We start from the raw sequence: 27,347 nt of genomic DNA, 5'->3' as shown, positions 1-27,347 counted from the left end.
TGTTCATACTTTTCAAAAGTCTCACATTTGTGCTTAGAATATATTTTAATTGGCCTAATTTAATATTGTAATGGTCTGAGAAAGTGAACCTTGGGAAGTCATCATCTGTAAGCTGGATTCATGAACATTACAAGAAATAAAGGCTTGGAATATTTCAGTCTGTGTAATGTAAGTAAGTAAGTAAACTTTATTTCTATAGCGCTTTTCACAGACCAGGGTCACAAAGTGCTGCACAAAGTGTAAAAAATAAAATAAATTAAAAGCAACATACGAAACAATAAAACACAGTATTAAGCTAAAAAGCAAGTTTAAAAAAGTGGGTCTTAAGTTGTTTCCTAAAAGTGTCTATACAATCCAGAGATCGAATGGTACAAGGTAGCTCATTCCAGAGGCGAGGCGCCACAGCTTTAAAAGATCTGTCTCCTCGAGTCTTAAAAAGGGTCCGAGGAACCATCAGCAAGTTCAGATTGGAATGAATCTACATAAAATATGAGTTTGACTTTCTGAAATTAGGGGCAACAAATAATTTTTCACAATATTCTCAGAATATCATTTTTTGAGACATACTTGCATAAACAGGATGGTCAGGAAGGTTATTAGAAAAAAATAGAGAAACTAAGACATTGATATTTCTAATTATTTAAAAATGCAACTGAAAACCTCAGGTTCAAGATGAATCAGTCAAACTCAGACTTCTAGCAGCAGTCTTCCACCAGCATATTTTTTTTCTAAGGCTAAAACCATGTAGGAACAACTCAGCAGTGCAATTAGCAACACACACTCCATTAATAATGCTCAACACACACATCACACTCCCCTATGCAACATTAACTCCTGTGACTTTTACTCTGCCACTGGATTCTCTTCCTCATGTTGACAGATGGCGTGGCCATGGCCTCACAGAGGTCACATGTTTGAGAGGAAATAATAAAAAGCTAAATGCTCCATTCCTGGGGCCAGATCTGATCTCATGTAGCGTTCTCCAGCCAGTCAGTCACTGAAACAAAGCTTAGACTTGATTACAGGGTCAGACAAAAAGCAGAGAGCAATGCCAGTATCAAGCCGAGTCTATACACTAGCTGTCAGATAAAGGTCATGAGCTGTGTGACTGTCTTCATTACAGTACCGCATCCACCAAATTCCACATGGGAGCAGATTAAAACAGCTACAACTTAACTACACTGATATCAGATACAAAGATTAAAGTATCAGGCAAAGTGCAAAAAAATAATCCAACAGTTTCCAATGAGGTTTTGCAAGATTTACTGTCTGACATCATAATGTTAGTGAGTGAAATTGGATCATGTGTATCTTGCTCCCGCCATAGTGTATGGCTAGACTCCATACAATGTATCACCAAACTTGCTTTATCTACAACTTTTTATCGTCATGTGGTCTCAGGTCTTAAAAAGGATAAGAAAACAAATCAATAATGTAATCTATTCTGCAAGTTAGAAAACGCATGTATTCCTGTTTCATTTTTTATGTGAGGCAAAAGTCAAATAGACTGTCAAGATGTTTCATTTGTTCTGAAGAGTTTTATTTCCGGAGATTTTGGAGCTTTATTGTGACTTCACAATAAAATTACAATAAAAAAGATATTATTTTTATTTGTTTGTGGGGGAACACAAATGTTCCTTCCTGCCCCTCGATTTACCCTGTGCATATTTAAAAAAATGAACTACCAGTAATAATCAAAATATTTGGAAAGAATCCTCCCCAATTTTTAGTGTCAAAAAATGGCAATACTTAAACCACTAGATTTCATCATATTTAAATCTGTAGCGAGAGCAGAACAGAGCTAGAGGTTTGGTGCAGAACGTGGCTAATTGCAAAATCTACAGATGTTAAAACTACAAGGTTAGCTGGTAGCTATGACTGTTTTTTGTTTTTTTGCCTGTAAACACACCAGCAGGGAATGTTCTTTGGTGAGCTTTGTTTTGGATTTAGTGAAAAATAAGATGGTTAGAGAAATATGTGTTGATGCAGAGATAATATTCTTTCCTCAAGCTTCTCTATCACAGTTTTCTTTCATGATTAATTGATGAACTAAAACAAGAGACAGAAAGAGGGTACTGGCCAGTCAGACCTCAAAGAAAACAAAATAAAATTTAACGTTTCATAAAACATAAGGAAACAAACAATTAAAGCCTGCTGCATGTTTGCATTATAACTTAGAAGAAGAAGTTAATATTCTAACTAACATACCATTACTTACTTAAGATCAAATTAAGTTTAAAATTTTAATTTATAATAAAAATGATTACTGAAAAACAATGACAATACATAATTCTGGTTCTCCACTAAACACCTGAAATAAGGAAGTTGCTGTATTTTTGCTCAGCTCCTTGAATGGTTCACATTCATTGCATCACATGGAGCAGCTGCTCACCTTGTTGTACTCCACATGCAGTTTTTCTTGCTCACTTTCCAGTTTGTCTTTCAGGTTCTTCTGCTCAGAGATGTTGTCCTGGATCTGGATCATTCGCATGTTCCGCTCTGAATAACAATGGGACAAAAATCAATAGCCCGATCCCAATCTATATACAGGAAAACAGCCCAGGACAGAGCCCTGATGGCAGATAGGCCCTCTGCAAGCTCATTTCAGAGTTCTCAAGGTTACTGACATGCTGCCATTTATTTGGGAAGAAAACACTTTTCATTTGAATTTCCTAAAAAGCTTATTCCTGGTTACAACTACAGTATTACCTAATTTAATAATCTTGTCATAAACATATAATGTTGGCAAGAAATAACCAGCTACCCCTACTTCTCAAGTGATTCTGATAAGAGTAAATTTCTCCTGCTGCCTCTGAAATTCTAAAGTTGCTGCTCTAACTTTCTAAACACTGCACTCTCACATTGTGCAAGCAAAGCTAAAACTGCATTTGTTCCACTCAATATAAAGATCTCTGCTTTATTTCCAGCACATAAAGAGATTAGGAGTTAGATAAGCTTCAGATAACAGAGCATTTCTTCTCCTGAGTGCAGATGGTGATCATAGGAATGTATCACGCTTCACACAGCTGCTGCTAGAAGCTGCAGAAACGCTCTAAACAGGAAGGATCCGTCCAAAATGGAGGCACCTCTAGAAACTTCCACAGGGAGTTCCAAGCAACTAGTATCTTACCTGCAGTCAATAGTCCAAACTGCATCAGTTGAATGTGCTCACTAAAGGTCTCTGGACACCAGTGACGTGCGGTGAGGTGCAATGCTGGTGAGGCACTGACTTAATCATAATCAGATATACAAATATAGACCACCTGAACAACACTGGAGGGCAAAAAGACAATTCTTTTACATGCCATCCATAGCTGTGCTGCCGCGGTATAATAATTCTGTTAACTCAATGAAACTTGGAAATTTAGGTATTATTAATTTCATGCTGTGCTCCATAGCAAAGGGAAAAACAGTTTAAGTGCAACTCAAAACCACTTCTTTCTCGCTCTCTGCCTTGGCCGGGCTACACACAGACTCGTTGCCATAGCAACTGACAACAAAGCCCCTAAAAAACACTGAAATATTTCCCATACAGAGAGCAGAACATTCAGTCTGTTGCAGTGGTATGATTTTAGGCTTAATGTTTGTTTTGCGATTATTAATAAGTGATTGCTGTGGTAAGAAGCAAAAACTATAAATATATCGCTACACTTGACTTTAATGTATGGCTAGCTCGCTGTTACTGTCTCTTACTCTGCAGTTGTGGAGTCACAATGTCTGGGATCATGAGCGCCCCCTGCCATGAGGCAGGAAAACTGCCTGCCTCACCTCGAATCTGTTCTCTGCTGTTTCTGATCGCTGCTCAGCATACAAAACACGTTACACACACAGTTGGTGACAAAAAACACTGTACATTATACATATAAGTTAAATTATGGAAAATTAGTTCATATATTAAATGTTTTTTAACCATTTTATTGGTGACGTACAGACAGGAGAAACATGCTCCTACAGAATGGCAGCCAGCACAGTTAGCAAGAGGTTGCGCAATCCAAGGCTCAGCTCAACTCACTGCTGCCTCACCGGCTTCCTTTCCAAGCATTTGAATGGGAAAATACAAAAATTCAGCAATTTTGAAGAAAAAATAATCAGAATTCGTTAAGCTAAATAAAAAATAAATACTTTACAGTATAAACCACAGGGTGAAAATAGCAATATAAATTATTTAATCATATTTTTCCATTATGACAGGTGAGGCTTTGCCTCACTTGCCTCCCCTGACTGCACGTCACTGCTGCACACTTATTAAAAACTAATGGTTTTATTTTATTGAGCCAGAATTAATATTTCACATAATCAGTCAGAAAAGAACAGGACGTCTCTCTCCAAATCTATCCACATTTCTACAATGAAGGAGTCCAGCAATATCCTGTGACCCAAATCCAACCCATACCCATCTGATTCTGGAAAAATACGTATTTTTTAACAATGTGATCAAAGCTCTGTTTCATTATAAAATCATAACTGGTAATGGGTATATTATAAATACTAAATCAATGTAATCCGCTAGGTTTCCTCAGATAAAAAATCTGCATTATCAGTTGAATTTGATTGAATTGTATTAAGACCAGGTTTGAAGTATAATTAATTTGAATCTGTCTGCCTGACTGGGTTTATCTTATGGATCTTATAAAGTGATGGTGCCTTATAAAGTATAACATTAGTTGTAAATAGTCGCTATAAACTGGAGATAAAGTGAATTCAGCTGACATAATCAGACTTACAGCTAATTTCCCATAAACATCCAACAGATGTGTTTAAAGGTGTGAGCTCAGCTCATATTTTCCTGAATGTGACTGGAAAAAAAACCTGACCATTGGTAGACAAATGCAACGGGGAGTTTGTTCACCCAGGTAGTAGTTGACGAAGTCCGCAGTGAGGGCCGGCTGCTTGTGCTTCCTGCGTCCGTCCATGCTGGCGTTGGCATCTGAAGTGTCCACAGGGAAAATGTCAGTGCTGATGCCCATCAGTTCTGCCTTCCTCATCAACTTCCTGATGGCTGAGGCGCTGGAGGTCAGAGGTCGGGGCAGTTTCTCTCGGGGCACCCAAGCCTGAGGTCGAGTGTTCCGGGACAGCTCTGCTTTGGCTCGGTACTGCTGAAGGCGGGTGGTGATACGGGCCTGAGAGGGAAATACCAAGCAGCTGTTTGTTAACCCCCCACACATCCACTGTGCTTCAAACTGAATCTGAACCACGTCTAATCTCTGAAGGAATTCAAAACAAACACTAAACCTAATGTGGATATCCTGAAACCTGAAGTTTACATATGCAGATGGGATGGTTTATCCTGTTTCTCCTCCAGATGTAACAAATGTCTCTATGGCCAAACAGTTCCAGTTTAGTTCCATCAGACCACAGGACATGTCTCCACAAATGAAGGTCCTGCAATCTGACTTTTTATGTTTCCTTACTAGTAATAGCTTCATCCTCACAGATATTGCCTTTCATATCTGTTTGGGAACTGTTTGCCTGTGGATAATGAGACTGTCTCAGTAGCTTCAGCAGCATCTACACCAGATCTCTGCCATTTGTTCTGGGGTCAATCTGCATATTTTGGATCAGAACCTGTCTCCTTCCTGAGTACTGTGATGCTGTGATGGTTGGATATTCCAATCATGCCAGGTACAAGTGAACAGATGAATTCAATGGAATCAAGCATCTAGAAACTGTTCCCAGGATGAACCAGTCTGGGGCAGCTCCTGATTTTCCTCCTGATATCTGGGCTGATTCTTGCTGACAAACCGAGCAGAGAGTTCATCTGGGTGTGGACCACAGGTCAGTCTTCAATTAACACAAATGTGTCAATTAACTAATCAGAAGTTTCCAAAGCCGAGGCATCATTGTTTAAAAAAATGGTAGTCATTCTGTATGTAAACTTCTGACATAAATGTAGACATTAATATAACAAATAATAGAATAAATAAATCTTTAATATATTTGTTAGTCTTATTATTGAGGCATTAGCAAATACAAAAAAAATTGACAATCCTAGCTGAGATGTTTAGACTGATTTAACAGTGATACAGAAAGGTGGGTGTTTCTTTTTACTCCATGTACGTAAACTTCTGTTCTCAACTGTACAAAAATAAATACAAAAGCATGTAGACAATGTTACCTGAGCCTCAGGAGTGAGCTGCTTCTCTCTCTCCTGTAGAGAGACCTTACAATATGACTGTAAAGCCAAATAATTCTTCCTTTTCCACTTCCTGTCAAAGCGATCTGCATGCTGCTTGCAGTATGCAAAAAATGGATCAGCAATATCCTGATGAGACACAAAGGCAAGACATGTTTAATAATGATGTCAAAATTTAAGCCAATTTTTACCAAGTCTGAAATCAAGGTACTCAAGCCAAATGTAGCTTATTATTTTAATTAAATTTTATTTATTTTATTGTAGGGATAATAAAGAGTTAATATGAAAGTTATTCAAGTTATTAAAAGTGGCTAGAAATCATTTATATCATCATATTTCTGGTTCAGAAAACTAAAACTAGAGTTTTTTAGAGACCTGAATCTCTAAAACATGACAACCTTTAACCACAGCTGGATCAGGAGATCAAATCCGCCTTGATCGAGACAGAGCAGACCGGCTGACTGGCAGCGCACCCCACAAAATCCATCAGCTCACTGGTTCCAGCAGTATCAGTGAGCTGATGGTGAATAAAGCTAGTCATCATGAACAGGACACATCACTTTAAGAGGAACTTTCTAAGCCCACTGGCTTCTCTGCTACCTGCTGGTCCTCTCAACTATGGAGAGGTAAAACAGACAAAATTAAGTAAATACATCATAAAATCGTTTATTAAATGCACCCAAAAAATTTTTTTTCAATTAAACAATTTACTAAATTGTATAAAATTATTCAAATGTAAACTAATAAGAACTGCAGGTAATTAATTAAATGTGTATTGAATTATTTTACAGTTCCTGTTCCTGCAGCATCACCATGAATTCATGCTCAACGGGTTGAGGGGCGGGACTTATCTGATCTGTTAAACTCCACTAGTTCTTTGTGAAGGAGGATTTTCCTGAGCTTTCCCCGAGTTCGTTGGAGAGGCTGTCGTCCTGATTACGTGGTGGATAAAGTCAAAGAACTGATTGAATGTCAGCTTTGTATTGCTACGTCGTAAAGGTGATTCATAAAATGGATCCAAATTTTTCACAAACTGAGCATGTTTAGTCTGCTGTAGTTAAAAAACTATTAAACTCAGACACTTCAGACCTGGCCTGGATTATTCTATACTAACTGTACTAATTTATGAAACCTTTATTTGATTTGTGAAAGTTTATCTATTAGTGCAGAATAATCTAGTCTAGGTTGAAGAGTCTAAGTGTTGGAGCATTTCTAATGTGGTCCAGATACAAGAAAGAGCTACTGGCCTTTCATTAAACTTTCACAAATCAAACCACCTTACTCTAACATGGTACATTTATATAATTATTTAATGTTTTTATGTATCTAATTGTGTTCCTTTTAACCTACTAAACTAAACCAACAGATACTTTGCTTAATTTCTGTTTGCTGGTAGCAGAGCTCCGGATTATTCAGGAACTGTAAGTTCTATTATCACACATTCTTCTGGTGAGGATGTACCTCTTCTGCTGCAGCCTCGGACAAAAGCCCCTCCCTCTGTGCACAGGTGACGTGAAAGTAGGATCGACACATTCCTGCATCACAGCTGATGCACACACCGGTCCTGGCAAAACGGGCATCCTCACAGAAACTGCACTCCTGTACCAGAACACACAGCAAGAACAGAGGGGACACAGTTTGGTGATAGATTCAGATTGGAAACTAGGGAAATGCAGTGTTTTTAAAACCAGGAACAATTGTTTAAAGCTTAGAAATCAGCTAGTTTAAATAAAGACTGGAGTGAGTAAAGAGAAAAATAAACGGTGTAATGTTTCTTTTTCAGCAGGTTATTTTCTGTACATGACTCCATTAAAAATATCCAAGAACAGCCTGAGATTTTAGAGTATTTTACTTCAGCTCGTCAGGAACAAATTAGCTGGCCGTTTTCCTGGTTTCATATAAACCCTATGCAGAAATTAATTATTGCCATCTCTGCCAGCAGTGTTACTGGTTCAGTGTTTACCTGTACAGAGTACCGAGGATAATCAATATCACTGCTCTAACATCATTAAAACTGGGAGCATGAATTTGTCACTTCCTGTTAAGATATTCCCAGACCTCATTAGATAAAATTTTTTTAAATGACAGCTAAATAATCGATTCTAACACCTTCCAGAGAATTTACAAAAGCAGAAACTCACATTTTATCAGGTTTCAATTGCAAAATTTCAGAAATCAGTCATTGAAAATGCTTTCAGTCGCAAAAAACTGTTACTTTCAGATGAGGTGAGCAGGATAAAAAAATATTACTTAAAATATGTGTTGCTTAGCCCTGGACCACTGCTTCTTACTGATGGACATAATGCATGGACATGAATGTTTTTTAGGATGTTAATGATACACTTGGACTATTCTTCTTCCAGATTGGCATGTTGATCTAACAGCTGTAATGAATTTCTAGAGCAACAGTTTATTGCTTAAGTTTAAATTTATTGTAAATTTTCCTTAAATCCTACAGGGTCAAAATTATGCATAAAAAGTAGATAATAAACATAAATAATAACTAGTATTTATCTAAAAGTCCCTCAGCAACGTGCAGTCAAACAATACTTCTTTTGTAGATGTCACTGAGTTTTTCTTATAATTCTGACTCTGCTGGTATTTAGGCTCTCAAAAAACAACAGAGTTTATTTAAACTGGCTGGTGTTCTTGAACACACCCAATTTTAAGCTAAGTTTACAAATGTTCTCTGATGTCGAGGTTGGATCCATGACAGAGGTTTAATGTTAGTCTGCTTTATCCATTCCAAAACCAGCTCTGATGTGTGTTTGGGATCATTATCCCTAATAAACATGCTGAGTCATCGTTGGATCCAGTCTGTGTAGCTGCCGGTGTTTACTTCTGCCTTGCACAAAATGGGTATTAGTGGTGTAATTAAGACAAAAGCTTACTGATGAGAACAAATGTAATTTCCCTGCAACATACTGAGGGATCTTTAACCAAGGATCTGCTGGGATATATGTTGATGTTTGAGCCTGTATGCATAATTTTGACCCAGGTAACATGGAAGAAGGATTGACACATTCCTCCATTCCCAAACATTGCATCCATAAATAAATTACCATTTGTGGACCCAAATGTCTTTAAATTTATTGACAATGTTTGTTCTACGATCATCACACCCAGAAAACCACTAAATTAATATGACATCACTGCTCTTGGGGAGCATCTTATCACCTGCACTGTTTATATTTTGCCTTTGGAAGCGGTGGACATGTATTTCTACTGATTATGAAAATCCAACTCAACCCGAGTGAAGATGTGAATTGACAACTTGCCTTAGCACCGTATTTTGAATAATTCATCTCCGTAAGCGTCACTGGTCGCAGTTTATCGATGTCTCCAAACGCTACTCCAGGGACATAAAGTGCACAGACCACATGCACCCACCTGAAAGTGGAAAGACAGGATGAACATACATGTTTCAGGCTGAAAATAAGCTTGTAATTGGTGACATTTAGATGCACCGTTTTTAAGGCATGTCAGGAAACCAATTAAAAAACATGGCAGCGTTTTTTCTTTTTTTTTCCTGCAGACAATAAGGAGCCTAATATTGTGAAATTGGCTGCAGTCAGTTGCTCAGAGACTTCAAAAAGAAATGAGCTCATAGATTAATGTAGCCCCAGATGCTGTCTACACTTTGGTGTGACACAATTTCAAATGCGGACTTTAGAGAAGAGAATCCGAAGTCCAATATAAAGATATCCATCTCTAGCAAGCAAGCGCTTCACAGTTTAATTTGCTGTGTTTTTCATGCTCTAGTGAAGTAGTAAATTCGGGTGCAGCCTGGCTGAGGAGCACTATCAGCGATAACGTGGCTGAAGTCTCCATGCTTCACAAAACACACTCTTTTCTCTCACTCCTTTTTCTTCCTCTTCCTATTCCTTCTATCCGTATTTTTTCACTCCTCTATGAGTTCTCTCTCTTTCACTAATCCAACTTCCTCCTTTTCTCAGCAGCGAATAAACAATGAGCACAATTTAGACAGCGTTTTTGCCGCCACTTGGCAAGCTCAGGCCATTAGCTGTTATTTGTTTCTGATTACGTTAGCTGTCCTGCTTTTTTCCGAGAAACTGGACCACGCTGTGCTACACCGTCCCACCTCCCGGCGTCCGTCTCTTTGAAGATGCCGTCCTGGTTGGGGCACAGCTCACAGCTGGGAGTCACTCCATTCTTGCAGGCGTCGCAGAACCAAGGCTCGGTGGAGTTCTCAGAGGCTGAGCTCATGATGGAGTCGCTCTCACCGTCCACACCGTAACAGCCTGGAGTCCAAGAGAGGACACAGCTTTAGAAGGAGCTCCAACACCAGCAGACCTCAGCTATGTGCCACGGTGCTCACAGAGCTCAACCTACACAACATGATGCCACTGATGAATAGCAAACGTCAATAAAACATTTCAGAGAAGAGGGACACATCATCTAGTGATCAATACGTGGGAATAAATGCTGTTACAAATGTTTGGAAAAAAATCAGACATTATCTGTTAACTAAACAGGATCTGCAGACAATATAGTGAGGATATGAGTGGCCCTCATATCCTCACTGTGGACTGTAGCGGTGTAACGGTATGCGGACGGGCATCGGTTTTAAAGTTGGGGTTCAATACGTTTCCACTTCAATCAACAGAAACAAATAGATGGTCACTATAGAACTGACTGGAGATTTGAGAGAAAAATAAGTATGGAAGGGGTGGATGGGTACATGTATGGATGACTGGATGACACAATAAAACTTGAAATTGGATAATATTCTTGTTTAGAAATACAGTAAACCCTTGTTTTTTGCGGGGGTTGCGTTCTGAAAAGAACGCGTGATAGGCGAAATCCGTGAAGTAGTTACCTTTATTTTTTACAATTATTATACAGCACAATTAAATACTCTACAATGAAACCAAAGAACAAAACCTGTTTTCAGGCCCAAGCATTTTTTAAACAAATATAAAGCTTTCTTACAAATAACTACAGTAAGATAATCATTTTAATCATCAATACAAAGTACAGTAGGACAAATGTGACTCGCGTATTTCACTGTTCCTCTGACTGTGAGGCCGCGGCCTCACTCCGCTGTCTAGTGTCTTTTTCTTCTGAAGCCTGTGGTGCAGGTGTATTTTTTCGAAAGAAAAACAATAGTTATCGGTAGTTGTTGTCGCTCTTTTGTTCTTCTGGGCAAAAACATTTATCAAAATTTGCCAAGCTGTATTACGTATACAGTACAGACCAAATGTTTGGACACACCTTTTAATTCAATGAGTTTCCTTTATTTTCATGACTATTGACATTGTAGATTCACACTGAAGGTATCAAAACTATGAATAACACATGTGGAAATATGCACTAAACAAAAAAGTGTAAAACAACTGAAAATACCCCTTATATTCTAGTTTCTTCAAAGTAGCAACCTTTTGCTGTGATTACTGCTTTGCACACACTCTGCATTTTCTTGATGAGCTTCAAGAGGTAGTCACCTGAAATGGTTTTCACTTCATAGGTGTGCCCTGTCAGGTTAATAAGCGGGATTTATTGCCTTATAAATAGTCATGAAAATAAAGAAAACCCATTGAATTAGAAGGTGTGTCCAAACTTTTGGTCTGTACTGTATTTAAATACCGTAACGTTATTGGCACACAGGTAGAGAAGAAGCACGGAGACTGTTTAGCCAATAAGGAGGCAGAACACAATGCACTGTGAAAAAAAACTGCACAAAAAAATCTGCGAAGCAGCAAGGTCGTGAAAGGTGAACCGCGTTACAGCGGTTCACCTTTATTCCATGTATTCCTTTATTCCACTGTATTCCATTAGACTTGGCAAACACTTGAAAACATAAAGGTCTGGAGTTGTTTGGATTTAGATGATAAAAGTACCAAATGTATCTAAATGCATCATCACAGTGAAGCTGCTGGAAAATCCAGTGGAAAAAAGGTGGGTTTTCAAAGCAGCTTTAAAAATAAACAGTCCCTTTAATATAAAGGACTAAATAAATGTAGACAGTGATGTCATGGAAAATTACAGTTTCTGGTCATTATGCAGCAGAGAATGATGTGTTTTGCCCTCTTGATGTCAACATGAACAAACTTTTGCCAACTGGAGCACAGCCGAAGGAAAGTCACACACTTCAAAGTCATGACAGGACTTTATGATCTGCAAAATTTCCTTCATTTCCTTCTGATCAGGACCCATACAGAACACCGGCATTCACAGGAAACAGCGCAACAGCAACTAAATATCACAATGTTGATATTTGCTGCTGTGCCAATAACATGGCAGGATCAGATCAACATAACGTTACCTACAGTTTGAGGTTTTTAACATGCAGCAGCATGCTAGGCCAAATTTGCACTTGAACAAGTAGGAGATGAAGAAAGTAGAAAAGTCATGGTGCTGTCTGGTCCAAAGCTGTCAATCTCCAGTCACACTGCAGCACCGAAAATTGAATATTTAATCAAAATACGTAGCCCCAGAGAATGGAGAAGAAGCCAAAGGAACACATTTTTATGTTGTCCTCTTAATTTTCTGAGGTTGCCTAAACAATTACTTGGCTGATGTGGTTTCTATGGCAGCTATTACACCAGGCAAACGTGCTTCTCACTTCCAATGAGGGCAGCAATCAGTACTCTGCCTCTGCTGGGGAGATAACACTCCAGCTCCTAATTCAGTCAAGCAGCCTTCGGGCTTTTTGAGCAACGGGAGAGACTCACAAATCAAAAGCTCGCTGTTCTGCAGGCCTGTCACTGGATGCCACACAGGGGAGTTGGGCAGCCCATCAAAAGCAAACAATGGTGCAGACGGAGTTGTTTATTCAGCTCTTCACTTTGTTTGGTGACTGTGTGTCTTCTGATTGAAAGACGGTTTGATGTGTGTCACGGTGAATTGTTAATTCTGACCTCTGCTTGTAAGAGGCTGTGGCAATATTTTTCTGTTTCCTGCAGATCTCTGATTTCTTAGTGAGATTAATTCACTGAGACAATTAATGCAGTCAACATGTCTATGTTGTCCAACAGTGTATTTGGAATGACAGTGCCATTAATGGTTTGCTAAATCTTTATGTGGTATAAATGAAGCTGCTGTTGGTTTGCTCCTGGCAGCAGTTAAACTCTTTACTGACTGAGCTCAGACAGATGCAAGTCAGGGTTACAAATAATCACCAGCGCTGGTTTAACAGATTTAAGGTGGCACGGATCTGCTGTGTTCCTTTTGAACTTGGAAACTAAGCTCACACTGTAAAGCCAGAGTTTGCTGGCTAATATGAGCTAAGCTGACAAAAAGTGATGACTGCTGGATAACTTCATAATCTTTAAAAGAAAGATTAACCATGTCAGAAGTGACAAGCTTAGCAGGAAAAAAGATAGAGCTGAGCGAAGTGAGAACCATTTTTACCTGGAAAGGGACTTAACAGAAAGCTGTCTCCTTGTGTCCAACAAAGACTAACCAATTATGTATGAATCTACCAAGAGGTTTGATTAAATAACCTGATGAAAGAAAGGACGTTCAGTGGAGTTGGCTCTGAAAAGCAAAGAGCAGCCCAGTTAAAACAGATTACTCTTCTGACATTCACATATTTTTTATTTGTTCTTTAAAGTACAGTATAATATGAAAATGCTAGATGTCACCACAATACCCTCAAATAAATAGATACAAATATGAACAAATAAACTGTCCTACATGTTTCAAAAATATTCTGTGTGAGAAACTTCCACATCTGTCAGTTTGTCAGACGGAGCTCAAACAAACAAACAAGCCAAACCTAAAGACATTTGTAAAAAATGAAGACTGTCAGGTGACCCAAAGCCTTTGGGACAAAGAAAAAATCATTTCAGCAAGCAATGTGAAAAAAAGCTAATCTTGAAATTGCTGTGGGGCTCTTTACAGTGATCATGAGCTTAATTTGGCTCTTAATGCTGAACTGGTTTGCATACCTGCTCTGGACAGTAAACACAAACAAAATTCTTGCTTAAAATATTTCAACGGCCTTTAAGAGCTTGACATGTGTTCATTCACTTCATTATGAAACATCCATCCATCCATCCATCCATTTTCTGTTCACCCTTGTCCCTAATGGGGTCGGGAGGGTTGCTGGTGCCCATCTCCAGCTACGTTCCGGGCGAGAGGCGGGGTACACCCTGGACAGGTCGCCAGTCTGTCGCAGGGCAACACAGAGACATACAGGACAAACTCTGAAAATGTAAAGATAAAGCTTTCAAAGAACAACAATACATTTCCAGCCTCGTAATGGTAAAGTGCCCTGAACGTGAACTCCTCAAACCTGCAGGACATGACAAGGGGGCAACTTCTGTGAGATGTTTAGAGCTGAATCAGGGCAAAGAGAAGGAGGCAGAGAGACAGAAAAGAGATCAAATGGTGGACTAACTGAAAAACACAGGACCAGGACCACCAAGCATAAAACCCATCTCAATTAAAAGATGGGCTAGTTCATCCTCGTGTTCAAACAAGCAAAAAAATAAATGCTGCATTTTTGTTGAGCAAAGTTCCAATAAGTTTGTTCTTATATTCATGAATCTGCAGCACAAACTTGAAACTTTAAGGGCAAACTTTGGTTCTGAATCCAGAGAGAGAAACCACTGAGACACCCAGACTGGACCAAAGAAACAACTGCCTCCCAGCGTCTGAGCAACAGAACAGCTATGAGGTCGATGAACCTTCCAGCCAGGAGCTGAATCCCAGGTAGATCCAGAGAAAGCAACCAGTTGTCCAACCCAGCTGTATGTCAAAAGATGTTGAAATACTTTTTCTTTTTTTTTAAAGAAGGTATTTAATCAGGTAATGATTACTCAGGCTGTCAGCGTGTGAATCTGTGTATCAGTAAGTGAATGACTGAGTGGTGTGAGAAGGTCTTTGGAGTCCTCTGACTTGATAAAGTGATGTGCAAGTCCAGACCATTTGTCCAATCTAAATTCCTCTCAAAATTATCCTGTTCAGCTTTGCATGAACTAGCTAATATCAGCTTGTTCTACCCCAGCCATGCTCTATGAGGCCAGGACATCAGAAAAGATTATACTCTGCAGAAAACTACAACAAAACTTAGATAATGTATGTAGCTTTATAGAAATCAACATAAAAATACTACATTATAAAAGAAATAATAGATATATTATATTTGCAGCTTTAAAACAGCCATTTTTCATTATTAACAAAACAAGTACATGAGATTGTTGAACATAGTTGATGTAAAGAGCTGTAACTAGACAAAGCTGAGGGTAAAACACTTTAAGGTCATTCTGGCTGCTTGTATGACTAACTGCAAGAAGAAAATCAAAAGGTGTTGCAGCAAGCACAGGATTTCTTGATCAGCTCAGTGAAGACGGGGCCCAGCTCATCCCAGCTTTTCATCTCTCACGCTGGTCTTTTCCCCCACTTTCATGTCAGTTTCTGTTTTCTTCTGAGAATGTGTGATGGTGTCCAGACACTGTGAGACTACAAGAACAAAGAAAAGCAGTGGAGTCGAGCAGCAGACTGTCTTGTCGGAGGTGCAGATGCTGACAGATCATCTTTCATCTCTGACTTAAAATAATTCTGTCTTTCCACTTGTCTTATCCTCAAAAAGACATTTTATGATTTCTAAAATAAGCCAGGATGTTGTACTACATTCAGTAGGATTGCACTTGATCAACCTTAGATATGGCATAAGTCAAAACACTCAGCAAAACAATATTTTACAAATCTGTATTATATTTCCCCACATAATTGACCATAAAAATCCCACAAGACTCAAAAAAACCCACATAAACTTATTGACTATTTTGTTAATTTCTTAAATGTTTTAACGTTATGCGTTTGTTTGTGTGTGGTTTATTTACATACAGTTTCTTAAGTTGTGACCGCAGACATCAGGGTGAGCATGATAAGAAGGAGAGAGTCAGGATGGAGTGTGTGGATCATAAAGATACACACTCCACGTGTCTTTATGATACACATCTGCACTTGTTCCACAGAGCAGGTGGAACAAGAATTTGTCAACGTGGCATGAACTAGAACTCTATTGAGTGAAATTATTCTTATTTTTCCACATAGATGTATGCACTGTCATCAGTCTCACTGAATGTTCAGGTTGGAGGCACGGCCTAATTATCAGCAGCGCAATATGGAGGGCCCAGACTGGAAGGGCTGTTTTTGAGCACAACTGCACATAATTGTGGAAGTTGATGGCTCCATGTCTGACCATTGGTAATAACTGGCTCAACTTAACAAAAAATTCTATTGGATTTTTCATTTTCTCTACTCAATAGCATTACATTCACCCTTTAGCCATTCACCATTTCTGATTGGTTTAGACCATGATAGAGGCCTAATATGTGCCTGTCATTGTTATTTAGTTCCATTCACTAGTAGGCTCCATCCAAACTACAGCTGTCCACCATCTTGGTGGCCCTGAATACCCAGCTTGGCTCTGGAAGTTGTCAAAGTATATGTAGGGCCGTAGTGCTTCAGGATGATGGATAGTAAAATCTATTTTAAAAAACGTAATAAAAAACGTAATTAAAAAATCAAACAATAATGCCACCATAAGTATATTAAAGCTTTTAAATGGACTGAATGGACTCTATCTGCTAAGTTTTCAAGTTAATGAATGTTTGTAGGAACTTCTAGCCTAGGATCTTAAACTATGAATGAAATATAGTGAAGCTCCTAAAGAGGGCATTTTACTGCAGCTACAGAAACTTTTGGATGGTAACCTGCAGCGATTAATTGCAAGCTTACCTTCAGGTAATGTCACTGAATGCTTCAAGCTTTAATTCTAGGAATATGACTTACTTTATTGCAATACATGTTACTTTGTTGCAATACATGTTACCGCTAGTAAGGGGGAAAATTGCAATGCTATATCAAAATCTTTATAAGAACAAAGACATTTACACAAGTTAAATTATGATTCCCTGGATGGGGCTGTTTAGTTTTGTTTTTTGTCTTTTCTGTGTGCAGTATTACTCAGTTGAATTAGTCAAATATTCTAATTTAATATTGTGTAACTGGGAGTAGTTTAACAGTGACAGGAGGAAGGAGAGGATGAGGAGCAGCAGCTGCTGCAGGCGGGCAGCAGAGGGAGAGACTGGAGATAAGGAGACTGGGACCAATTTGCATATTCATAGTTCCATCCATACTGAGGCCAAGGTGTAGCATTATATCTGAGTCACTCTGGGGCATGAAGGGATTATTTTCATAAAAAAATAACATTAAAATATGGAACTTTGGAGGAAAAAAAGAGAAATGTTTAGTGATTTGATCAATGTGATCAAAAAACTAAACTTTCAACATCTAGTTGCCATCCATTTTGAAAGTAGGATATTGAAATATGGACATAAAATAAATAAGGCTCCTACTTTATCTATATGTCCTAATTTATTTAGATCTTCAGTCAAACATATTAGATTTTCTTTCCTTCCTTTCACAAAAACAGTCTCCTTAACTCTACAGTTCTTAAACTGTGTATGACTGATGGAACTCACACATCCTTCATAGATGGTCATGCAATATGTTATTAACTTAGTATTTAAAGTTAAATACTAAGTTAAATAAAGATGTAGTCCATTTGTTCTCAAAAACATTAAACAAGAACATTGTTTTGAAGTCTCAAGTTTCTGACATGGAATGCTTTTAAAATTGGTACAACGGGTAAAATTCTTTGTGAGATATTTGCAATAATAGAGAAATAGCTCCACTAGCCATTTCTATTTCATACACATCACAACTTGTACTGTTTTTCATTCATTACTGAAATGCATAAGCAGCTGATAAATATGTTGTTATTAAACTGTATTACTAATTCTAGTTTACCTTGTTACTAAGCAAAACAATTAGAAAATCCCCCTGCCTTTGCATTTTTCAGCTCCAACTGTGATGTTATTCTGATGTCTAAATCTCAATTTGTAAAATATATGGAAAGCAGGAATACTACAAAAGGACAGTCAATTTTACTGATTTCAGTTTTCATAGCTGAGTTCAATTTCTCTGTAGTCCTCACCAATAGATTCCAATTTAGATTAATTAAAATGTCTCCTCAAAAATGTTTTAAAGCCATACTTTGGTTTTTAAGTGCATGTTGAACAGGGCCATCACAAACAGTTTGGACAGAAGTGGCTTTTATCTCTCTCCTGTGCGGCTCACAGCAACTTAACTGCTCTGTCAAGGTTCTTATTATAACTACAGTTTGTGTGTGGAGTATTTTATTTTGAAATAGTTTTTATTTTGAAAGATAAACTCCATCTCCATATGACTTCTTTCCAGCAAAAATGCTTTTCACACATCTGCAGTTCAATCATGTCTGTTGAAGTTACTTCAACTGAACCACTAGAACAGTTAAGCCAATTACCAATAAATTAAAATTTACTTTACTGATTCCAAAGGAAAGTAAAATGTTGTTGTAACTCATATTATCCAAGGTTAAAACAGAGACTTCTGACCCCTCATGACACAAGTTAGAAAGTGCTGGTTATACTCCAAGTATATGGTGCGGTGAGGTGTTGTAGGTACAGCAACAGTACTCAGAGGTCACAACAACTCATTGAAGATATTTGGATATCATGAGAAACAACAAAATATAACTTCTCTTAAGGATAAATAAAGTATTTTGAACTGAATTGAATGTAACATTTTACAAAAAATTGTTCAAATTATTATTTTTTTCTCTCATAGTTAAAAAAAATCCTCACTTAACATCTTTATTTTCTATTCTGCATAAGAAGCTTCAGACAAGCAGTGTGTTTTGACTCAAATGGGAATAATGAGGATTTTAGCTGCTGTGTTTCCTAATCAGTCGGGGTAGAACAGTAATCCCTTATTGATTAGCCAGCACACCTCTAATAATGGAAAACACAAGACCTTTTAATTTAACAGAAAGAGGAAAAATACTTCAGACATAAAACATCTTAAGCTTTAAATTATTAGCAATCTAACATTCCTTTCAATATATTCTTTATTTTATGCTCTTGATTTGCTGCTTATATACAGTATATTTAAGGAATGAAGAGCAAGGTATCAACATAACCTTTTCATTATTCTATCATCCATTCTCTGATGCTTTGATAAGACAAGATATAAAAGACTACTAGCAAATAAAAGATCTTTTTCTTCCCTTTCTTTTTAAATGATGCTACTGACACTTAAAATATGTAATTAGAAGCAAAACACTGAAAATTGTTTTTTCAAAGGGTCAACATGAAAACTGTAAGGGGAACAGGCTGTAAATTAGTTAATTATTCTTATTTTAGATTGGGCAACTTTCCACAGCTTTCATCACTTTCTACAACAGGTTGAATATAACTTTACAAAAACTGAGTATGATCTGCATTCAGTGTTCAGCTTTATTTATATTCATAAATATTGTTGTTTAAAAATGTCAAAGCAATAATTGGTGCCATAACTCAGTCAAGCATTAAATTAAATCTCAAAATGCATAATGTGCAATAAAAGGGCACATCTTCACCAAGCTGACTGCCAGAGTTAAAGAACCCCACCCCCACAGAGAGCCCCATTTATGTCCATGGAGGAGATGATAAGAACTGCCTGCAAGTGCTGCCAGTGCTTTTCTCCCAAACCTCCACTGCAGACCACTTAGTTTCCCTTCAGTGTCCTTTCAGGTAGATTAAATGTGTCTCTGAGGAAGAAAATATCAACCAGCCTAACGAACAAGATAAATTTAAAACCTCCTCCTCATATCATATCTGCCAATAAAAATTGGTGTATCTACACACCACAATTTATGTATCTGTGTGAGTGTGTGTGTCTTGTGGTGATGATGGTGTGGGCAGGGCGTTTCTGTTTGTTGTTCCCCATTAAGATGAGACCAAAAAGGTATAGCTCCAAGTCGAAGTCTAATTCTGTTTAGTTAATAGAAGAGCGCCGCTCATGGAGCAGCTCTGTTAAATCCGTTCCCAATTTTCCAGACTTTGTTCTTTTTTTTTTTTGTTTAGGCATTACGCATTTGGACAAGCATTCTCTCTAGTTTTAGATGTTGTGCAGCTGTTCTGCTCTTACTTTTGTCTTTACTTTCAAACTGTTGCTATGTGTAACCATGGCAACACGGTATTGTTTTCACTACTGGGAGCAGCTGATTAGCATCTCAAATAATACCTGAACTATCACCCCAAATCCCAGAGGTCTTCAAGCATCTGGAAATTGTCAGGAAGTCACAGATTCAGACTCTCTTTCTGGCCAATGTCCGCTCTCTGGATAACAAAGTGGATTTGTTATATCTGAATGTTTCTACAGAGATGAAGGACTGTGCTGTTTTTTGCCTAACAGAAACCTGGCTTAACAACAACATGCTAGACTCAGCCTTCCAGGTGATTGACCTTACAACTGAATGTGGCAAAGTTGCCAACTTTGCAACTTTTTTGCTATATTTAGTTCAGAAATAAACTGGTATAGGCCAAAATCAGTCAAGTTTTTTAAATATCAGTGCAGAAAAAACTACCATCAGTTTATCCTTCATTTTCTACACTCTTTAGAACAACTGATTGGTAAGGACCATTAATACAAACAAAATATGTTTAACAGCAATTGAAGAAGTACTTAAACAAGTCTTGAATACATCAACATATTTGACACAACATTCCTAAAGAGGTGTGGGAGATCTGACAGGTAAACCAGGTCAAAACTTTTTACTCAGTGATGACTGGATTTTTGTTGCATGTCAGAGGCAGGCATCAAGCTCTTAGGCTAATTCAATTTGCAAATTTTCAACCTCCTGGAGATACTCCTGGAATAAGAGTATCTCATTCTCAATGAGAGGACATCAAGCTGCAAGGACATCTACCTGCAGGACATCAAGTTGCAAAAAGAAATTCAGCATGTTTAAAAAATGCATGCATCCTTGCCTATTTTGCAGGTTTTTGCAACTTTCTTTCTGTGCATTCTCGGTCTACTGGCAGGAGCGTTTATTCACCTGACTTGGTGTTAGCATCTGTGACACATAGGAGAAGCACGTTTTCATCCAGTTTGTGTCAACTTTGGCGTTGGCACCTTAGAAAGTTTGCGACGTGGCTAGAACCCTCATGCTCAGTACAGCCCAGGTTGAGCCGATCGGTCTCGTTGCCAGGAGGGACCTACCTTCATGCACAGTGACCCCACAGTTGTCACACTGGATGATCTCATCTGCGTCCTCACTGTTGTCTCCCAAGCAGACGCAGCATATAAGGATATGCTGGGTATTCCAGGTCTGCGAGCGGTCAAGTGAAGCATCCTGGCGTATAACAAACATAGTACCAATACTGAGGCTGGGGAAAATCCATAACAGGCCTGACAAGCTAGCAACAAGTTGAACAAACACAGAAAAACCATAAAGACCAGATTCCTCTAGGTGGTGAGCAGATTACTTAGAATTAGCCACAATGCAGAGGCAGAGAGTATCTGTTTGACTGACAGGACTTAACTCAGAGACCAACATAGAAACATGTTTATAAAGGAACAGTGTTATTTATTTTCCAGGAACACAGTGCCATATTATAGCACAATCAAATAACTGTTACCTTCATTTATTATAAAAAATGCTGTATATATCAAATATAACTTAAAATAAATTTCACTCTGTAAATTGATGATTTTGATGGCTCTGTCTCTTTAAGAAGCTCCTACTCTTTCTGACACTTTCCTTCAGCACCTCATCACAACGCTCCATAAAGTCATCTGCGACCATTCTTAGAAGTGCTGAACTGAGAAGTATTATGAGCTCAGTTGACTAGCAGTCCCACCTGGTGTTTGCTAATTGCTGCTGCCGCTAGTCTGGAGGAGCTGAATGGGGAACGCACAGGGAAGAGCTGTACGTTGTTGTTTTGGTCTGCAGAACTTATCTTTGAAGTTAGCACTGAAATAAATTATATTGGAATTCAGTTTAAATAATGTAATTTTCTATTTTAATAAAAGTACTTGGGTGAGGCAAATCAACTATGTAGCTAACCAAAATAAAGCTAAAACCAAAGTAAACTAAAAACCCTGCCTTTCTACTCTGGTTGAAGTCTTGATTTAACAAAGAAAATCACAAATCTAGGATAGTGAACTGAGATACTACTCTGGTACATTTAGACAACTTCTCCATATTGTCATCTTCCTAAAATAATGGTAAGTCATTTTTTGCCAAAAAGTGATTTTTTTTTGGCAAGATAAGTAAAAAAAATAAACCCTTTGCTTCATGAAACATACCATACAGTATATCTGACATATTCAACCAAAGGTCCACTCACCTCATTGCCCTTTCCTTGAGACATACTGTCATTGGTCAGTTCATCATCAAAAGCATTGGTACTCTTCACCTTCTTCTTGGGCTTCTTCATTTCTTTGTCACTGTCACTGCTACTATTGTTAATGTCATCACCATTGTCCTTGCCCTCATCATCTTCATCATCGTCCTCATCATCATCATCATTATCATCATCGTCATCATCATCTTCACTAACACTAGCTCCCTCTTCTTCCTCCGTTCCACCCTTCTGAGTTGATGTTTTGCCTTTCCTCTTCTCTGCAGTGGGCCTCCAGTCATTATCGTCTTCACTGTCATAATCATCTATCTCATTCAGTTCTTCCATGGTGGTGAAGTCCAGGTGGGGACGATTCCTGCGGAAATTCCATTTCTTGGGCTCAGTCAGAGACTCATCCACAGTGACAACGCCACCACCAGATGTTGAGGTAGATTCAGTTTCTCCAGCTGCAGCGCTCTCTGGCTCCGAAGTCTTCTTGCTTTTCCTTCGACCTTTGGATGGAGTGGCAGACGGGATGTCTTTGGTGGAGCTGTCCTCAGACAGCTGCTGCTTAAGTTTCTCCTCATCTTCTGTTAAGTTGTCATCAACAGCCACATCTTTGGCCTCCTCATCTATACCATCATTTCCAGAAATAGCATTTTCAGAGTCACTTTCTGAGCCTGCTGCACTCCCTTTGGACCCTTCTTCATCACTGCCATTGCCTGTGCCATCGGACCCTAATGAAATATAAGTATAATGAATAGGTTATGACACTGTTAATAGTTTCTTTGCCTTTGGAAGTTGGTCTGGAAGCCGAACTGGCAGGTATTTTTAAGCCAGACACACCTTTCCCACTGTCTGTTAATAACACCTGATAAAACGTAAACTTCTGTGAATTATGTGTCCTGCCCTTTTATGTTCGTGTGGTTTTTATTGCTCGAGGTGGTGCAATCCCCATTTTTGTTCAATTTTGTTCATTTTTCTTATCGTTCACAACTAAAATTAGTAATAGTCTGTAAAAGAAAATACCAGAAAGGCAGTATGGAAAAAAAACCCTTGGACTCTCCACTTCTATCCTCATGTACGACCTTAAATGAGTAAAGCTGTAATTAACGAATGTTATGGAAATCTGTCTTTCTAAATAATAAATAATAAAAACAAAAATTTAAACTTCAAAGATTTTCCTGATAAATAAATTAACCATTTAATTGTTGTGTGGACACGTTTTTGTAAATGCATGAATGCAACATTAAAATTTACCACTAGAAGTAGGTTTTTACTGCAGGAACATTTTTCAAAGACCCATAGTTGTTTTCTGTTACTCGATCTTTCTTTCTCCATCTTTGTACCTGAAAGAAGATTGTCATATTTCTAAATAACTAATGTCTTGTGACTGCAAAGAGTCTTCACTGCTTTGATTTGATGTTACCTTTCAAAGCTGCATTGTAGGAGATTGACTTCTGCACTTTAGTGTCACACATTAACTCATGTCTACATGTGTACAGGCTGTATTTGTCTGGTACACAGTTAATTTTATGGTCAGTTAGAATAAATGTAGTTACAGAATGTAGAGAATCCATGACTTTGATTTATGATTAGGTACGGTAAAAAGTCCAGTCTTAAAAGGTTGACTGGTGACAGTAGAAATGTCCAAAAGGAAACTATTTTCATCATTTAGTATTTTGCCTCCAGTAGTGTGGGTCAGCCAAAACAGAGAACAGAGATTACCTGAAATGGTTTAGTCCAAAAGCATTTTACAAACCATTGAGTACACTGTTGCTGCCAACAGAAGAACATCTGGGCATTTAAATGGGACAGAAACAGCTCAAATTAGGAATTAATGACAGATTGTACTGCAACTGTTCATTTAAACTAGCTCTTTTGAAGGCTTGTCGTCACATCGTTAAGCTGTGTTATAAAATCATGTTAGATGAATAATTCTTGTTTTAGACAAGAATTAATTGAGTTAAATTTAAAACATGCATTATATGTAGGTAATGATAGACATGTGTTATTCATAGTTTTGATGCCTTCAGTGTGAATCTACAATGTCAATAGTCATGAAAATAATGGAAACTCATTGGATTAAAAGGTGTATGACAGAGGTCAGGGGAGGTTGCTTCTTTGGTCTACATGTGTTCTGTGGATCTGGAGAAGGATTATGATTGTGTCCTACAAGAAAAGGAGGTTGGAAACCAAAATCTGAAAGGGGGACATTTTTTATTTAAAATTACAAATGTATTCAGTATAGTGTACTTCGTAATTATGACATTTTCACTCTTAATGAGCAACATTTTGTTATCCTGCCATGGGCCCATACTGCTGGAAGAGCCTCCATGCTTTTAATGCAATAGTAAATGATAATGGTAAGTTTTCGTAGTTACTGACTTGTCTTAATTCTTCATTTGTTTTTGTTTATTTGTTTATGTTTAATTCTGTTCAATTAGTTTAGTTTAGTTTAGTTTGTGTTGACACGTGACATGTTCATTTTAGAATGTAAAGAGCAGTTTGAAGAAAAAAAGTCTTATATAGTGTAACCCTTCTCCAAAAATCAATCAACTACACCACAAGCAACCAAGGATCAATCAACCATTCATATAGACACATCTTCAAACACAAAACAGGCAACAATTATTATAAAGATAATAAAGAAAACAAAAAACATTTTGGTAATACAACAGCACAAGCGTTTGTCCATCTGCTTTCAGATCTCAAAAACGCCGTCACTCGAGGACTGCCTATCCTGACTCTGATTCTTATTGTGATTTCTTCCTGTTAAAACACAGTCATTGTTTTCCACTGCTGCCCTGCACTTCATTACAACTGAGAATTTCAATTAGCAAAGATTCAAACAGCTTTACAACAAATAACCACTGTGGAAAGATGCTTTCCATCTGGAACGAAGGAGTATGAAATTTCTGTTTTAAAAATATGTGAGTGTGGAGACATTGGAACTCTTATTTATTTTATGAATCTGAAACCCTAGAACACACGTGTCAAACTCCAGTCCTCAAGGGCCGCTGTCCTGCAGTTTTTAGATGTGCAACAGGTACAAAACACTGGAATGAAATGGCTTAATTACCTCCTCCTTGTGTAGATCAGTTCTCCAGAGCCTTGCTAATGACCTAATTATTCTATTCAGGTGTGGTGCAGCAGAGGCACATCTAAAAGTTGCAGGACTGCGGTCCTTGAGGACTGGAGTTTGACACCCCTGCCCTAGAACATTGGGATACTTTTCACTCAATAAGTTCAACCAGCTGCCATAGTCCTGCTAACTAGGTGCTGTCTAGCTTAAATTTACTAAATTAAGCAAACTCAGAAACTGCTTAAAATGCTACAAAAGTAATTTAGTTTGTGTCCAGAATTATCTGATTGGTGGAACCAGCTGTAGGGATGGAATCTACAAACTTGTTGAGACTGAAGAAATCTCAACTAGATTGTCAAGTCGGATTACTAAGCATCCGACTTGACAGACATGCAGTGGACATAATACCAGATCTGAAGATGTAGCTTGTTTAGACCTGAAACATGTGGAAGCTAAGTAGGTGTGCACTGCTGGCAACCAATGTAGCTCCTTCACTTCATATAGCTGGAAAAGGCATGAGTTAGCCAAAATCTAGGGTTGATTCTTTTCTTAGAAATTGCCACAATCATTTTTACCTGATGCGTCCTCCACTTCAAAGTCACTATCGTCTGAACTGTCATAGTCCAAGGCATCTAAGAGAGAGGCAGCTAGTGGTTTCACTTGACGTCTCTTCAGACTTCGGTCCACTGTTAAACAGTCACAAAGAAAAACAAACAGAAGAATAAATGTTTGAATGAAAAGAGATTAGCATGACAAAATTATTAGTAGAGTCAAATTCAATGTAGAATAAGGCCAGAGTAAAAGAAGGCAGATGTGAGCTAATTCTGATGCTGATTCAAGCCAGATGTTCAAACACAATCACTATGTAGGCATTTAGAATTTATTTGTCTGTTTTTGTTTATTTGTTTATTTCTTAACTTACGTTACCTAATAGAATTGTCTACCAGAAATGTTTTTCAAAACTTTACAGTTTGATCAAAAACGTGAACAAAAATAAAAGCATAATACAACATCTCTCACTTTGAACTGCCTTATTCCCGAAAAAGTGCTATAGAAATAAAACGTCTTCTTCTTCTCACTGTAACTTTAACTTGTATTATTCTTTGCATTTTTTCAATAATTTTTTTTACAAGATCGTGATAATTCTGGTAGCATGTGTTCACAAGTCATTTTTTCTAAGCCAAGTATCAAGTCTTTGAAGGACAAATCTAAGTCAAGTTTCTGACAGACAAACATTTTCTCATCACTGTGGGTTAAGCTTCTAAACTTGTACTGTTTGTCAGGTCTAAATTATTACATGAACATTAAATAATTATCTTTCAGTCTTTTCAAATTTATTAACCGTGATTTTTTTTATTCATTTGACCTTTAATTTACCATCCAAAGCTTCAGAGAGACTACATTTTGGTTTTCATTAGTTGCAATCCATAATCAACAAAGAAACAGAAATATTTGATATGTCACCCAATGTATAACGAATCTATGTTAACATTTTCAAATTAAATAACTTTTCAATGACATTGTAATATTTTTATTTTTTCATCCTTTATGGTCAATGATCCCCAGTTTGCACTTGTGAGCCATCAGCAATGTTATTTTCATTAAGCCTATCATGTTCTGCATTTCTGATATTGCATTTTTGCAGTTTAAAGTTGGAACTTCTACTGCCAAACGTGCAGAGCTACCCGACCTGATTGGCATGTTGTCTATTTAAATACCAACCTGAATTTTAGCAAGAGTTCATTTGTACACCATAAACAGCCTCTGAATTAAAATAATTTCGCAACTCGTTTATAAAAGTTACCAACCAAATGGAGAACACCGCTATGAATCTGTCGCTAATTTAGATCCTACTAGTCGATCGTTTTTGTCTGAAAGCCACACCAACTGTCTTTCAGCTGAAAACCTTCAGTGTTCACTGGCTAACTAGCATATCCTCAGTGAC

General features: G+C 37.8%; 1 protein-coding gene and 1 long non-coding RNA gene across 5 annotated transcripts in view; one reads left to right on the top strand and one right to left on the bottom strand.

Annotated features, from left to right (window-relative positions):
- phf14 (PHD finger protein 14) overlaps window positions 1-27,347 on the bottom strand; it is an 82,007-nt gene that overhangs the window by 54,161 nt on the left and 499 nt on the right. For all 4 annotated transcript variants that reach the window (XM_028035621.1, XM_028035620.1, XM_028035622.1 and 1 more), the window contains exons 2-10: window positions 25,978-26,088; window positions 22,324-23,054; window positions 21,194-21,326; window positions 10,236-10,395; window positions 9,412-9,523; window positions 7,595-7,732; window positions 6,116-6,262; window positions 4,850-5,120; window positions 2,393-2,499 (exon numbers count right to left, since the gene is read on the bottom strand). In XM_028035621.1, the coding sequence (XP_027891422.1) occupies window positions 2,393-2,499; window positions 4,850-5,120; window positions 6,116-6,262; window positions 7,595-7,732; window positions 9,412-9,523; window positions 10,236-10,395; window positions 21,194-21,326; window positions 22,324-23,054; window positions 25,978-26,088 (1,910 nt within the window). The remainder of the gene's footprint in view (window positions 1-2,392; window positions 2,500-4,849; window positions 5,121-6,115; window positions 6,263-7,594; window positions 7,733-9,411; window positions 9,524-10,235; window positions 10,396-21,193; window positions 21,327-22,323; window positions 23,055-25,977; window positions 26,089-27,347) is intronic.
- Window positions 173-12,892, top strand: LOC114155640 (uncharacterized). The gene is made up of 3 exons (XR_003597799.1): window positions 173-375; window positions 1,288-1,290; window positions 12,882-12,892. It is a non-coding gene; the product is annotated as an uncharacterized LOC114155640 (long non-coding RNA).

The sequence above is a fragment of the Xiphophorus couchianus genome, chromosome 13 (assembly GCF_001444195.1).
Source record: "Xiphophorus couchianus chromosome 13, X_couchianus-1.0, whole genome shotgun sequence".
NCBI lineage: Eukaryota > Metazoa > Chordata > Actinopteri > Cyprinodontiformes > Poeciliidae > Xiphophorus > Xiphophorus couchianus.
The sequence above is the reverse complement of the archived record's forward strand: the minus strand, read 5'-3'. Positions and strand labels throughout refer to the sequence as shown.